The sequence below is a fragment of the Trachemys scripta genome, chromosome 1 (assembly GCF_013100865.1).
Source record: "Trachemys scripta elegans isolate TJP31775 chromosome 1, CAS_Tse_1.0, whole genome shotgun sequence".
NCBI classification, from domain to species: Eukaryota; Metazoa; Chordata; order Testudines; family Emydidae; genus Trachemys; species Trachemys scripta.
The window spans coordinates 100,186,694-100,201,966 of NC_048298.1; the positions used below are offsets into that span (position 1 = coordinate 100,186,694).

At 41.7% G+C, this 15,273-nt stretch overlaps 1 protein-coding gene across 4 annotated transcripts in view; it reads left to right on the forward strand.

Moving 5' to 3' along the window:
• KIAA1549 (KIAA1549 ortholog) overlaps positions 1 to 15,273 on the forward strand; it is a 202,226-nt gene that overhangs the window by 159,244 nt on the left and 27,709 nt on the right. For 2 of the 4 annotated variants that reach the window (XM_034779017.1, XM_034779036.1), the window contains exons 11-13: positions 3,925 to 4,127; positions 11,813 to 11,937; positions 13,814 to 13,828. In XM_034779017.1, the coding sequence (XP_034634908.1) occupies positions 3,925 to 4,127; positions 11,813 to 11,937; positions 13,814 to 13,828 (343 nt within the window). The remainder of the gene's footprint in view (positions 1 to 3,924; positions 4,128 to 11,812; positions 11,938 to 13,813; positions 13,829 to 15,273) is intronic. The other 2 variants (XM_034779027.1, XM_034779047.1) reach the window with 1 other exon arrangement.

Below are 15,273 nucleotides of genomic sequence, written 5' to 3' on the forward strand. Positions count from 1 at the left end.
ACTCATGAGGTCAAAAGAATGAAGATCATAGAAATGTAGAGGGTTTTTTACAAAATCGGAGTCTATGGGCATTGTATCTGTATCCAAAAATATACTGATTTTTCTATTTTTAATAAAAATATTGAGCAGCGAGTATGTTTTGAGAACAGCTTAGGTCAAATGATAGGAGTTGCATGAAGAGCCACCTTTAGTAAACCCAAATTAACTTCAGATTTTATAGATAGATACAGATATATTGTAGGCGGAGCCGGTAGCGCCTGTCGAGCTGTAGTAAAGGTTGCCTGACACGTCCTGTTTTCAGTTGCTTATAACTTTGCTAAACTTTTGGCTGAAATTTCCCACGTTGGTCTCTGTTTCAGGCTGAATCATTTTGGGAAGCTTCAACAAAAAGGGTTCTGCTATTTTAAAAGAATGAGATTAAGGAAAAATACATTGTTTTGTACATATTACTAAAACTGTCTTAGAACTGTTTTGTTGAGGAGATCTAGAGCCTCTGTGCTTTGGAGCAAGGGCTCAAAATTTGGCAGGAGGGTGGAATTTCTGCCAGGGATATGTCTTTGGTTGAAAAATGTAACCAAGTTATAGACCTTAGAAAAATTGCAGTTTGCACATTAGGCTTTTTAGTAGAGTTTGGGTGCGAAATTTTCAGAAGTTTCCATCTGTACTGAACATGCTCTATCCCAGGGTTGCAGAGGCTGAGCCCACAGCCTTAGCCATTGCAGGGAGAGTTGTGGTCAGGCACCAGAAGTGAGATCAGGGATCCCATATCTCCTGTGCTCTTAGTGCTCCCTCTGCTGGCACCAAGGCAGCATGGAAGAGAAACCTGCTGCCTGGGAATCCAGAAGGGATAAAAGATGGACCTGGGAGGACAGCAGAGGGAATAGACTTGAACTGGGAACCCCAGGGAGGGAAGACAGGGAGTGACTGGGCAGGAAGATTGGGACTGAGAGCAGGGAGGAAGACTGAGGTCTGATGAGGAACCAAGTGTTCAGGCATCAGGGAATCAGGGCAGAGTGGTGTGCGGCCAGTAGACGACATGCCCCTCCAAAACCTGCAGTGGTGACTTGAGTAACCATTCCTCTACTGTCAGCAAGTGAGTCTGAAACCACTGGCAAAGTGCATGTCTCATTCTCCTCTAGTGGCAGATCCACATGGAAGATAACAGCCTCCCTCTCTCTGCATTCCCCTAACTCATTCACTAGACACCTTCCATCTTCTGCAACAGGAGTCAGATAACAGCCTCTTGCACTACACAGTTCTGGTTCATCCTTGGAGAACAATCCATCCTGTGTACTGAAGAAGGCAGGGGCCTGGCTGAAAATAGTATGTGATCATATAATTAAAAATGTTATATGTACAAAGGGTCTAAATTAAATTTTCATGGACAACCTTAATTCTGACATTTCCTAATCATTGGTCATTTTTAAGTAATTGGCAATTGCTAGTTGAAGCCATGTGAGTGGATAAGATCATCCAGGGTATAAAGGGAGAAGATTCACTCTTCCCCCCCCCCCACCCCCAGACACCAAAAGAGACACAAAGAATGATCAGAAAAGATTGAAGAGAACTAGAAAAGGACGGGGTTGTGAAAACCAAGGGAGAAGAGTTTAAGAAGGATGGTGTGGTCTCTGCTGTTTTTGATACTATTGAAATCAAGGAGGATGGGGATGGAGTAGAAGATCTGAGATCTAGGAAGAGGCTGCAAGAGACCTCAGGTGAGAGGGTTTTTGGTGGAATGAAGGAGGCAGGATGGAGTTGGAGGGGAGAAACTTGAGATAGCAATTATAAATGTCACACTTAATAAATGTAAAGAAAAAGAGCAGAAGGAAGATGGAGCTGTAGTTATAGGGGCAGGGTGGGTGTTCTGCTCATGGGGGAGCAAACCAGAAGAAAGTGAGAGGTTGTGGAGGAGGAATAAAGAGTGGGTGAGAGTAGGGATTTGGGGGGGCGGATAGTTGCCAGGAGTAGATGGGGTCAAGTGAGCAAGTGAATGGGTTGGAGGAAAGGGTGTTGAAGAAGATGCGGGGGAGGGAAGTGGAGGAGAAAGGGAAAAGAGGAAGGTCTTTTTTATATTTATATGTCAGACATTGGTCTTTTTAATATATTCTTTAAAGTCAATAAGATTGTGTGCAGAAGAGGAGGATGTAGTGTGGAGGAGCTAAGTTTCAGGAGAGGTTCAGATAAATGGCTGGGATTGTGGGCGCAGAAGTCAATAAAGATGGAGAAACAATGCTAGATCCTCAGGTGGTATAACTCAACATAGCTCAGTTGAAGTCAATAGATCTATGATTTATTCATGTCAGGATCTGGCCCATAATGCTGAATGCTGCCCTCTTTCACCTTGCAGGGGAGAAGGGGGAGAGAAAAAGTTGAAATCCAAAATATCTAGTGAACGAACATGTTTGCTCCTCTTGTGCAAAATGTACCCAAGAAAAGACACCATTAGGTTTGAGTCAGATATGCCCTTATCAAGGAATCTTTTCAACTGTAGGGCTTCTATCACCATCTGCTGGATCAAGCAGATAGTGCACACTTCTTTAACATGCTCTTCTAGAGCCTTTGGAAAATATTTTGATGATCTGCCTGTTCCATAGGCAGACTTGTTTTGGCATTTTATCAGCCTGTTTGTAGTTGGAAACTGCATGCCAGGCTTAATGAAAGGGGGCTCATTTAAACATTTAGAACTAGATGCACCCGTCAGCCTGCCCAGACACACCTTTCGGTTTGTGGGAAACCTATTTTGGGAACAACCAGAGTGGTGGCTGTGTTTGTTATGCAGCCATCATATGTGTGCGTTTGCTGTGCAAACCAGAATTGTCAAAGGTTTTTCCTACTTTCAGCTTCCAGACTTTTAATTAAATGTGCCCTAAAGAAAAGCAATTTTTTAAAAAATGTGTAAAAATTTAGAATGGCACAGTTTCTGATTTTTTCGAGGTCTGGAAAATTAGCAAGTGAACTTCTCATTCTCATAATTTGATTAAGTTGAAAGAGCCAGTAACAAATATTATTAAAATAAGAAGTTAGCTATTTTATAAATGTTGTTTAGACTATTAAGGCCCAATTTTGAACTCCTAACTCGGATAAAACTCCCATTAAATCCAGTAGGAGTGTTACCTAAATAATGATATGAGGGCCATAAATTCTTTACATTAGCAGAACTTGACAAACTATTTTCCCCACATCCAAATTGAAGCCTTGTACAGGTAGTTAAAGAGTTTTTAATCTTGTGGTTTCCTGAAGCCCTGTAACTCCTTTCCTGCTTTCCCACCGGGATTGCTGTTGCTTAAAGCACAGAACCATCGCATCAGTAACAGTGATCCGATTGCACTTGCACTTTGGCTTTGTGGTCCTGGTGAGGATTGGTCCTTCAGAGCACCGCTTCCCAGCCAAAACAGTCAGAGTCATCTATTGTAATTTAGCAATACCGTGCGGATGGGATAAGGAAGGATAGTCTTGGATCTGATCTGGTATGGCAGTTTCTACAGTCCTCTGTATCTCTATGCCTCAGTCTCATCTGTAAAATGGGAACAATAATCCTCCCATAGCTCATCGGTACTGAGACACATTTGTAAAGTTTGTGCAGTGCTTTGAGATCCTCAGATGGAAACCCCAATGAAAACGACAGATATTATTGTAATTATTAAATCTAAGGAATTAGTTGTCTGTGTGGTAGCAACATAATGCCTTCTCTCCCCTGGAGCTGTGGCCTTTGTATCTTAAAATATATATAATCTGAAAATATGTTTGCAGAGATCGTTTTTCTTTTTCTTTTTACATTGCTTTCCCACTCACCCTTGGAACCTGTTATCTGGTCACCATCCTAAAAAGATAATTGGTTACAACTCTGAACAACAGCCTGACATTAAGCTTTTACACTTGCTGTCTTTTAATGTTTTTTGTTTTGTCTTTATTCTTTCATAACAGCTACAAGCCCCCAGTGTGAAGGGGTTTGATTTTGCTAAGCAGCACCTGGGCCAGCACAACAAAGATGATATCCTGATCATTCATGAGCCAGCTCCTCTTCCAGGACCTATTAAGGACACTACCCCTTCTGAAAATGGAGATGTGCCAAGCCCCAAATCAAAGATCACTTCAAAGCCTTCAAAGAATGTTCGACACAGAGGGAGGTTAGTTCAGCTGAAGAGAAGTAGCATGGGATAGATTACGGTTAATTAAATGCGAAATATTATTGTACATTGCAAAGCATTTTCAGTGAAGGATCCTCGACTTTGGAACTTGTTTTTTCTACTAATTCATCAAAGCTTATGTCTAGCTACCTTATAGGCGCCATTGCGAGACTACTTTTTTTTTTTTTTTTTGGCTTTTAATTGCAGCGTTTTCAGTCAAATGGGATATCTTGGGCAGGGTGTAGGTTGGGCAGAATCAGAGCATTACCTATTAAGGGGTAACATTAAATGTATGCTTTTAATGCACTGAATTTTGTAATTGCTTCTGGTTAGTAGGGGAATGGGTGATTAAGAAATCCTATTAGTGATATTAGTTGCAATTATTATACATAAGTCAGACTAATATTCCCACAAATCAACAAAAGCTGCAAAACTCAAAGATGATACTCTTTTCTGTGCCCATCGCTGTGTTACCTATCTACTAAATGTCCAACACTCTCCTCAAACTGATGTCAGGCAAAAAGGTCCACAGCTAAGCAAGTTGAGAGCAAGCAACATATCACCCTTCACTTAGAATTTCCTGACCGTCAGCAAGGGCTGAATGACATCATCATTCATCTGCTCACTCACTGCACTGCCAGAGCCAGAGAGAATCAGGCCTGTGGGAAGAAAGGGTGTGTAGCTGAGACAGTGAGTTAGAGATGTTAGTACTGTGGCATTTGTGATGACTGAAGCCATCCATCTTCCGCTCTCATAGAGCTATTAATTATCTTGAGTATATTGTGATGAGGAAGGTCTCCTACCAGCCCAGTTCTCTCTGTCTTGTGCAGCATACTGAGAAAGGAACGTGATACTCTGATAGTCTCCTGCATATATGTGTGTCACATAACTAAACTTCACTAGAGCTGCTGTCGGAATTGTTCTCACCAAAGCAGGACACTGGGATATGCTGCAACTTTGCAGAAGAGACTGGATATTGGTTTGTGAAAGACGGGTGACTTCCTCGCTCACAAATGTGCTGATTGAATGAAAGTCACTGGTGCTTTATGAAACCACCTATATCAAGTGTTTGCAATTTTGGCACCCATAACTTCTACAGCCTCACTCCTCATTGTGCTTCCACACCCAACTGCCTGGGCGGATGCTACCCTACTCCCTTACCACATTCAGAACTGAAATGCTGAGAAGAATCAGTGTTGATGCATACCAGTATTTAAAAGCTGAATGTGGTTGAGAATTAGCAGGGCGTGGGATGGATGAAGATGATGGGTAGGAGGTGCATATGGAGGAGCGGGGCTGTGAGAGGACTTGGGGCATAGGATGGTGTCAGAACTGGTTGGGTGGGGAGGGGCATTGGAGAAGTCTGTGAGGAAAAGGAGTGTGGCACTGCAGGGAGAGTACTGAGTGGTGTGCAGGGGTGTAGCCGGGCATGACAGTTGATTGGGCTGAGAGGGCATACAGAAATTTGGACTGTGAAAGGGAAATGTGGGACAGATGAGCAAGAGCTAAGTGGGGCCTGATGGGAAGAAATGAAGCAGAGACGAGGAGTTATGGTATGATGAACCACAAGTGGTTCAGCAGAACAGCGCTCCTCTATGCTGCACTTTCCGCCAGTTCTTCCTCCTCTTCCCTTCACATCTCTGCCAACTCCCACCACTTCTTCACCATCCCTGTTTGCCACCCAGATCCCCCCCCCACACACACACACAGCCATTTGTCCCTTGCTGTGTCCCCCAGCATGGTTACTCATTCCACCTTGGCTCCCCGCAGTGCTACTGCATTGTGATCAGGGGAAACCAAGAGTGATGGTGTGGGAGGCTGGGAGAGGGAGTGAGGGGTGCGTGTGGAGAATGTTTTGGGTGGAGAGGCTTGCTGGGAAGAATGAGAGGCATACAGATGGTGCCTTGGGGGTCTAGGCAGCACACAGCCTCTGCACTGACTTGTCGGCACTTGAAGGGTTCTTCATCTGCTTGACTCTTTAGTGCATTGCGCTGGCAGCACTGTGGGGGAACCCCTGGTAAATCATTGCCTCTGCACACAAGAATTTGACTCCTCTGGCTCTGTGCAGTATGGTGTGCCAGAAAGCAGAGGATGGGCCTTCCCTTTTTCTTCCCACCTAAGTCTCCCTGCTCAGTGTCAGATCCCTGCACCCCAACTCACCCCTAAAAATCTCCACACCTCTCCACTCAACCCCTCATGCACCCCAAAGCTTCGTTCACTCTTCCTGCCGCCTGACACCCTTGCTGCCACATATGGGCTTCTCCAGAGCCCATCCCCCATATTCCCTGCCTCCCCTTGGGCTTTGTAAGGAGTAGAGCTAGTGAGTCAAGGACCAAGGCTAGCAGCATCTCAGAAAACAGAAGCAGTTGAAGGAACTTGACACTTCTGTCAGCTAATCTTGGCTCAGATCAATTAGATTATTCTAAATGAGAGAGATGAGTTCCTGTGTTTCATTTTAAAATTTCAAAAGTGGTAAGTGTGTGAAAAAAGAGAGTGTAGCTTGGAGTTTCAGAGTTCTCTGGTGTCTGAGGGTTTTAGCAGAACTCAAAGAAAAAAAAGGTAAAATTTCAAAAAGAAGCTTTTTTAAGTGTTTCCTCTGGAAAAGTTAGTAAATATTTTACTTAAAAAATCATTATGCCACATTTGACATGTGGGTATTTCCGCTCCCTGCTTTAAGTGCAATCTCCATGTAGGCTTAACTGTGGAGTCGCTTCATAATATGTTGATGTGCAGCTGCCAATGAGACGTTTAAAACATTTTCTCCCCAAGGGAGGGAAAGACGGACACATTAAGGAATTATATTTTACGGATTATTCTTTCAGTTCTTTGGTTATGTGGGTATGTACAGAATAAAACAGAATTTGGTTCAATATAATGCTGTACAAAACAGTATGGTGAATATTCATATTTGTTATTTGTATTACTGGAGCACTGAGTCATGAACTAGGATCCTATTGTACTAGGTACAGTACAGACACAATAAAAAGATGGTTTGGTCCCCAAAGAGTTTACAATTGATGCATAAAACAAGACATAGTAAATGGATACAGACAGATGGGAAGGGTAGAAGAGAACAATAAAACAGTATTGGTCAACATGATAGGCCCGTGGTCTCAGCACGCCAATAGCCTGACTGTTGTCAAGGTTTTTTTTGTAGACATCATGGCAGAAGAGGGTTTTGAAGGAGGATAATAAGGTAGTTTTGTTAATGTTTATGGGGAGCTCCTATAAGTGTTTGAGGCAACATGGGAGAAAGCACAAAGGTGCTTGTTTGAAAATTTAACTAGTCGTCAGAGGAGGTTGATGACATGGGCTGATCAGAGGTGAGAGTTAACACGATAGGTAGAGTTGGGATAGACTGTTATGGGTCAGTGATTGTCTTCGTACATACCTTACCCCTAGAGATGGGTAGTAGATTAAACAAGTAGCAAATGGAAGAGACTTATGATATATAAACTATTGATTATAAAGATGATTATTTATGCAAGTAGCAGCAAGAGGCCCCAACTGAAATCGGGGTCCTTCTGTGCTATGCACGGTATAAATACATAATAAGGGACAGTCCCTGCCCTGAATATCTTACAACAGCACCCAGCAAAATGGAGCTCCAATCCCTAATAAGACATTTGTATGCTACCATAAAATACATATTTACTAAAAATCTAAATAGAAAAGACGAAGGGTGGGAGGTAGAATAGAGGCACAGAGTGAGAAAAATGAGGAAATTAGTTAAACAGAAATTAAATGGCGCTGTCATAAGAGTGAAATGCCTGCAAGCTGCATGGAAACTTTTAAAACACACACCATAATAGAGACTCAAACTAAATGTACACCCCCAAATAAAAAATACCGCAAGAGGACCAAAAAAATACCCCTCTGGCTAAACAAGAGAGTAGAATAGGTGGTTAGAGACAAAAAGACATCGTTTAAAAATTGGAAATCAAATCCTACTGAGGAAAATAGTAAGGAGCATAAACTCTGGCAAGTCTAGTATAAAAGTATAAGTAGGCAAGCCAAGAAAGAATTTGAAGAGCAATAACAGAAGACATGGAAACTACCAGCAAAAAACATTTTTAAGTACATCAGAAGCAGGAAGCCTGCCAAAAAATCCAGTGGAGCTACTGGACCATCAAAGTGCTAACGGAGTACTCAGGGAAGACCAGGTCATTGTGGGGAAGCTAAATGAATTCTTTTCATCAGCCTTCGCTACAGAGGATATGGGGAAGATTCCCACACCTGAGTCATTCTGTTTAGGTGTCAGATCTAAGGAACTGTCCCAGATTGAGGTGTCAGTAGAGGTGGTTTTGGAACAAATTGATAGATTAAATAGTAGTAAGTCACCCATACCAGATGGTATTCACTCAAGAGTTCTGAAGGAACTCAAATATGAAATTGTAGAATTACTAACTGTGGTATGTAACTGATGGTATGTAACTGATGGTTTGAATCAGCCTCTGTACCAGATGTTTGGAGGATAGTTAATGTAATGCTGATTTTTTTAAAAGGCTCCAGAAGCGATTCTGGCAATTACAGGCCAGTAAACCTAATTTCAATATCAGACAAATTGGTTGAAACTATAGGAAAGAACAGAATCATTAGACATATAGATGAATATAATACGTTAGGAAAGAGTCAACATGGCTTTTACAAAGGGAAATCATGCCTCACCAATCTATTAGAATTATTTTAAAGTATCAATAAATGTGGACAAGGGTGATCCAGTGAATATGGTGTACATGGACATTCAGAATGTATTTAACAAAGTCCCTTATCAAAGGCTCTTAAGGAAACTAAGTAGTCATGAGATAAAAGGGAAGGTCCTCTCATGGATCAGTAACTAGTTAAAAGATGGGAAACAAAGGGTGGAATAAATAGTCCGTATTCATAGTGGAGAGCAGCAAATATCAGGGTCCCCCAAGGATCTGTACTGGGATGCTGTTTAACGTATACATAAAGGATCTTGGGAAAAAAAGGGGAAACAGTGAGGTGGCAAAGTTTGCATACAATATGAAATTACTCAAGATAGATAAGTCCAAAGCAGACTGCAAAGTGTTACAAAGGGATCTCACAAAACTGGGTGACTGGGCAACAAAATGGCTGATGAAATTCAGTGTTGATAAATGCAAAGTAATGCACATTGGAAAACATAATCCCACCTATACAGACGAAGTGATGGGGTCTAAATTAGCTGTTACCACTTGGGAAAGAGATCTTGCAGTCACCAGCAATAGTTCTCTGGTGCAACGACAGTCAAAAAAGCTAACAGAATGTAAGGAACCATTAGGAAAAGGATAGATCAGGGATCAGCAATCTTTGGCACACAGCCCATCAGGGAAATCCGCTGGCGGGCCGGAACGGTTTGTTTACCTGCAGTGTCCGCAGCTCCCACCGATCGCAGCTCCCACTGGCCACGATTCGCCGTTCCAAGCCAATGCGGGCTGCGGGAAGCGGCAGCCAGCACATCCCTTGGCCCATGCCACTTCCCGCAGCCCCCATTGGCCTGGAACAGCAAACTGCAGCATGCCAAAGGTTGCCGATTCCTGGGATAGATAATAAGACAGAAAAAATCATAATGCCACCCTATAAATTCATCCTTGAATACTGCATGCAGTTCTAGTCACCCCATCTCAAAAAAGATTTATTAGAATTGGAAAAAGTACAGAGAAGGGCAACAAAAATGATTAAGGGTATGGAACAGCTTCCATACGAGGAGAGATTAAAGAGTGAGACTGTTCATCTTAGAAAAGAGACAAGAGGGATATGATAGATGTCTATAAAATCATAAATGGTGTGTAGAAAGCAAATAAGGAAGTGTTATTTACCCTTTCACATAATACAAGAACCATGAGTCTCCCAATGAATTAATAGGCAGCAGATTTAAAACAAATATAAGGAAGTACTTCTTCACACAACACTTGGTCAACCTATGGAATTTGTTGCCACGGGGATGTTGTGAAGGCCAAAAGTATAACTGGGTTCAAAAAAGAATTAGATAAATTCTTAGCCAAGATGGTCAGGGATGCAATCCTATGCTCTGGGCATACCTAAGTCTCTGCCTGCCCAAAGCTGGGATTGGACAACAGGGGATGGATCACTCGATAAATACCCTGTTGTGTTCATTCCCTCCCTAGCATCTGGCCCCAGCTACTGTCGGAAGACAGGATACTGGATTAGATGCACCATTGGTGTTGACTCAGCAAGGGCATTCTTATGTTCTGACAAAGAGGTGCTCAAACAGAGAGAGCTCAGCTCTCATTTTCCTGTTTGTGGGACTCTTCTGTCTATAAAAAAGATTACGTAGTAAGGAAGATTTGTACCTACTATAGTGATTCTCTTTTTTTCCAGGAGTATTTTGTATTGGGATTTGAATAACCAATATACTACTTTTGCAGGAAGAGAATTTGTATGGAGTTCTGTAGATAGACTGGCAGTATGCATAGGGTGAGAGGGAAGTTGAGTTAGGAGCACTAACAAGTGCACGTGGTGGGTTGAACTTTTGAGAAACTCACCTGCCTGAGCAGCACTTATTTTAGTGTGCACTCTCTAGGGAACGCTGACATTTAGTTGAAGGCTTTAGTAACTGGGTCAAATATCTGCTAGCAGTAACAAATCTGGCACTTAGCAAGGTTGGTGGACCAACTAGTCCACTTCATGAAACCATTGCATCAGTGCACAGACAGACTATGAATGTTTGCAAGATTATCTGTCCAATATGCGTACTATCGCATCAGCTAATCATCTGCTGAAGTACTGAGTTTAGAATCAGTTGCATGTAGTGTGTTCTGTCCTGTTATTATTTTGTATTCTGTTTTTTGAATAGCTTTCAGCTGAAATATGCATGCAGTTCAGAGGTGGGGAAAAACACAAGATTGCCTTTAATTGTTCTGTATATACCTACAATGAGATAATTAAATTGAGTGATATAAGAAATTATAGGTTATTAGTATTCCTGCAGCTCCTGAATGCCCAAATAGATGGAGGCCCCATTGTACTACATGCTTAACAAACGTGTAGATGACACAATCCTTGCCCCAGTTAGTTTACAATCTAAATCTAAGACAGACCAGTAAACAGAGGTGCTGAGGAGGAAGGATGGGATAACAATAATGCTAATGTATTTTTGCATAGACAAGCTGTGTCCACAATTTATAGGAACCAAGGGATTATATCTTTCTTTCGTTTGGTACTGTACGGAGTAAATAAAATATTCATAGTCCTGGCTGATTGTAGGCTTAAATAGTCAGCAAAACTATCAATGTGGACTTACTTTGAGTTACTTTAATAGCTGGACTTGGTAACTTCATACTCTGATACTAACTACACATTTAGTCATATTACTTTTGAAGGAACAGATGACTTTTCTGCCTGAAAAGTAATCCTGCTAGTTGCTAAGGTGAAGGGCTTTCTGTTACAATTAAGATGACCTTTTTAAAAGTAAAAACAGGTTACTTAACAATCCTGTCATGTGTATCAGTGAAGTCACAGGGCACAGCATTGCCACAGCCTAATTTTGCAATTCCCACACTCATGACAAAGGTAATCAGTTATTTATTATAAGTCAAAGTTCTTTCTCAAAAGACATATGTTCTTATGAGATCTCCTTGTATCTGCTGGCCACAGCCCTTTATAAACCTGTCTAACATTTCATTCATCTTTTTTTATATCTTCTTTTTTAATGGCTGCAGAGTTTCCCCTTCAGATGCTGACTCCACAGCGAGTGAACAGTCCAGTGGGAGAGAGACAGGGGAAGAAACCACAAGACCACCAACCTCTGCCAATGAGGGCAAACCACGCAGAGCTCCAAAGAGTGGTTTGTTACATTTTTTTCTTCAGTCTCTTGCTGCAGTGTTTTGGTAGGGCACACCCGAGATACATTTCAGTGCTGCTACTTTCTAAAAAGTAATTTTTGTCTATTGGATCTTCTTGTTTTGGTTCTCCACTATTTTTTCCCTCTGTTTATTTTCTCTTTTCATATGTTGCAGTTGGAGATCTGCATGTTTCTTTCATTCAGGCATGCATCTGATCCAAGTGATATAACACCAATCACCCTCGCTTCTCTCATCCAGCAAATATGTTTCTAATCATGTCATTATGACTCTGTTGGTGGCAATCTTGCAGGAAATTAGAGGTGCAAGGCGATCACAACAGGACTTGACACCGTGGGGACATATGTCTTTAACTGTGATTTTGAAAAACTGAGATTTAAAAATAGTTGGGAGAGCTAAGGGTTTAAAAATCAGTGTGGTGCTTGTGCATGGTATAATTTAGAAGCCAAAATGCCTTAGTGTTAGCACGAATTTTGGTAAAGACTTGTTGGCATCTCATGGAAAATACTGCACGCTATTCAGCTCACCCCTATCATGTTTTATTCCCTTTTACCCCATTTTAAAATATTTAAAATGTTTGCATGAAAACAGGATTTTAATTAAGAGCTCACGCTTCTATTCATATTACTTATTTCTCACTGGAGATGTTAGGACCAGATCCTCAGCTCGTCAATCACAGTAGCTCCAGTGTGGGGGTCCAGATACATTACAATCCTGTTTTGTACAAATGTCCTTAGTAGTAGTAAAACGAGAGAGAAGGGAATACTGGGAACACCATAGGCAGATCCCTCTTTAAAGTTGAAAGGTGTTCAAAGTTTTCCATGAGGTGGCTCCTGAGCAATGCAATGCCAGTATACTTGAACTAATAGCATACATTTCCCAGTTTACCATTGTGTCAGAGAAGAGATGATAATGAGTAAGATGCAAGAGGTCTTTATCAGAATATCAATCACTAGTTCCCTTCCAAAGCACCTGTTTTTCCCTAGTGTATGCTTCTACTTATGCAATGCTCAGAACACCGAATGATCCTGAAAGGGCTGGTTTGGTGAGGCTAGTTTACCTCCTGGATGAACATTCGGTTGTAGCATGTAAGCAAACAAAGCACAAAGTAGGCAAACGCTGCCAGAAAATAAAAAAGTGTGCTTCCCAATAAACTAGTATGCAATACGGGCCCCTTGTGTATACCTTTCACAAGGTGACCTTTTTATTTTGTAAGATGTCATCCTAGTGGCCTAGGGTGTATGTTTTAATGTCTTATGTTTGCTATAAGGACCAGAATTAATGCCTGAATAAATTAATATAATATTAGTGTTTTATGAGAAGTTAATGTTATGAAAGACTGTTGGACTACTACTTGTTCCAGTCTATGTGAATCCAACCCTATTCAATACTATCCCATTGCTTCCTGCTGGGAAACTCCCTATTTGTCCCCTTGTTTCACATCTTCTTCAGAGTTTCCGTGTTAGGCTTTAGGGAGTGTTAGAAGTTGTTACATCGAGAGCTAAATGTAACTGTGTCTTAATTATATGGAAAGATTTGCTGGAGAGCTGTGCAAAATGTGTCCTCTTTTTCCCTTCTGCTATTCTGGGGATGAAGAAGCCGTTTCTCAATAATTGGTCCTCCTGATCAAGGGATAAAGGGGGCTATTTTTAATATTCAAGACCAGACCCCACTGTAATGGTGTACTTTACTGTTGCTAAACTCCAGTGTCAGCCTCCTTTTCCTGCAGCTAAGGCTTGGCAATCATGTATCTCAGCACCAGAGCGCCCTTTTTATCATATGTTTTTCTAAATGCCATTTCTGCTGAATTATTCATAACTACGGTGTCATCTTTCTTTGCTTTCTCCTTTATGCTGTCAGGAGCAAACAGAGTGGGTAAGTATCCAGACTAGTGTTTGACAGCCTTTCTTTTATTGCCAGTTTTGTGGTACAAATGTGAATAAAAGTCTTGAGAAAGTTTAACTAATTGTATCTGAAGCTTGAGTCGATTTGTCCTCAGAGTCTAAAAACTAGATTGGTTTTGAGCAATTTATTCTCAGAAAGAATACTCAACAACACAAATTATATTAAAGGGTCATTTGTTTATCCAATAGCAAGTGCATTTTTTCTAATTGAGGCTGTTTTTTTAATGATGTGATTTGTGATGTTTTGGCTGAAGTATTGCATGCTAAAGTGATCTCTGTTATTCTTTGCCTCTTAGTTTCCTTCCTTGAACAGAATGTGAATAGTTAATAATATCTTTTAAATGGCCAGTATTTATGCTGCTGTGAACTCTGTCAGCTGTTTGGTTTAATGTAGTATATATTATTAGATAGCTCCTAGCCCTAAGTGGTATCATTCATAGAATATCAGGGTTGGAAGGGACCTCAGGAAGTCACCTAGTCCAACCCCCTGCTCAAAGCAGGACCAATTCCCAACTAAATCATCCCAGCCAGGGCTATGTCAAGCTGGGCCTTAAAAACCTCCAAGGAAGGAGATTCCACCACCTCCCTAGGTAACGCATTCCAGTGCTTCACCACCCTGCTAGTGAAATAGTGTTTCCTAATATCCAACTTAGACCTCCCCCACTGCAACTTGAGACCATTGCTCCTTGTTCTGTCATCTGTCACCACTGAGAACAGCTGAGCTCCATCCTCTTTGGAACCCCCCTTCAAGTAGTTGAAAGCAGCTATCAAATCCCCCCTCATTCTTCTCTTCTGGAGACTAAACAATCCCAGTTCCCTCAGCCTTTCCTCATAAGTCATGTGCTCCAGACCCCTAATCATTTTTGTTGCCCTCCGCTGGACTCTTTCCAATTTTTCCACATCCTTCTTGTAGTGTGGGGTCCAAAACTGGACACAGTACTCCAGATGAGGCCTCACAAATGTCGAATAAAGGGGAACGATCACATTCCTCGATCTGCTGGCAATGCCCTTACTTATACAGCCCAAAATGCCGTTAGCCTTCTTGGCAACAAGAGCACACTGTTGACTCATATCCAGCTTCTCGTCCACTGTGACCCCTAGGTCCTTTTCTGCAGAACTGCTACCTAGCCATTCGGTCCCTAATCTGTAGCAGTGCATAGGATTCTTCTGTCCTAAGTGCAGGACTCTGCACTTGTCCTTGTTGAACCTCATCAGGGTTTTTTTTTTTTTTTTTTTGGCCCAATCCTCTAATTTGTCTAGGTCCCTACCCTCCAGTGTATCTACCATGCCTCCCAGTTTAGTGTCATCTGTAAACTTGCTGAGAGTGCAGTCCACACCATCCTCCAGATAATTAATAAAGATATTAAACAAAACTGGCCCCAGGACCCTTGGGGCACTCCGCTTGAAACCGGCTGC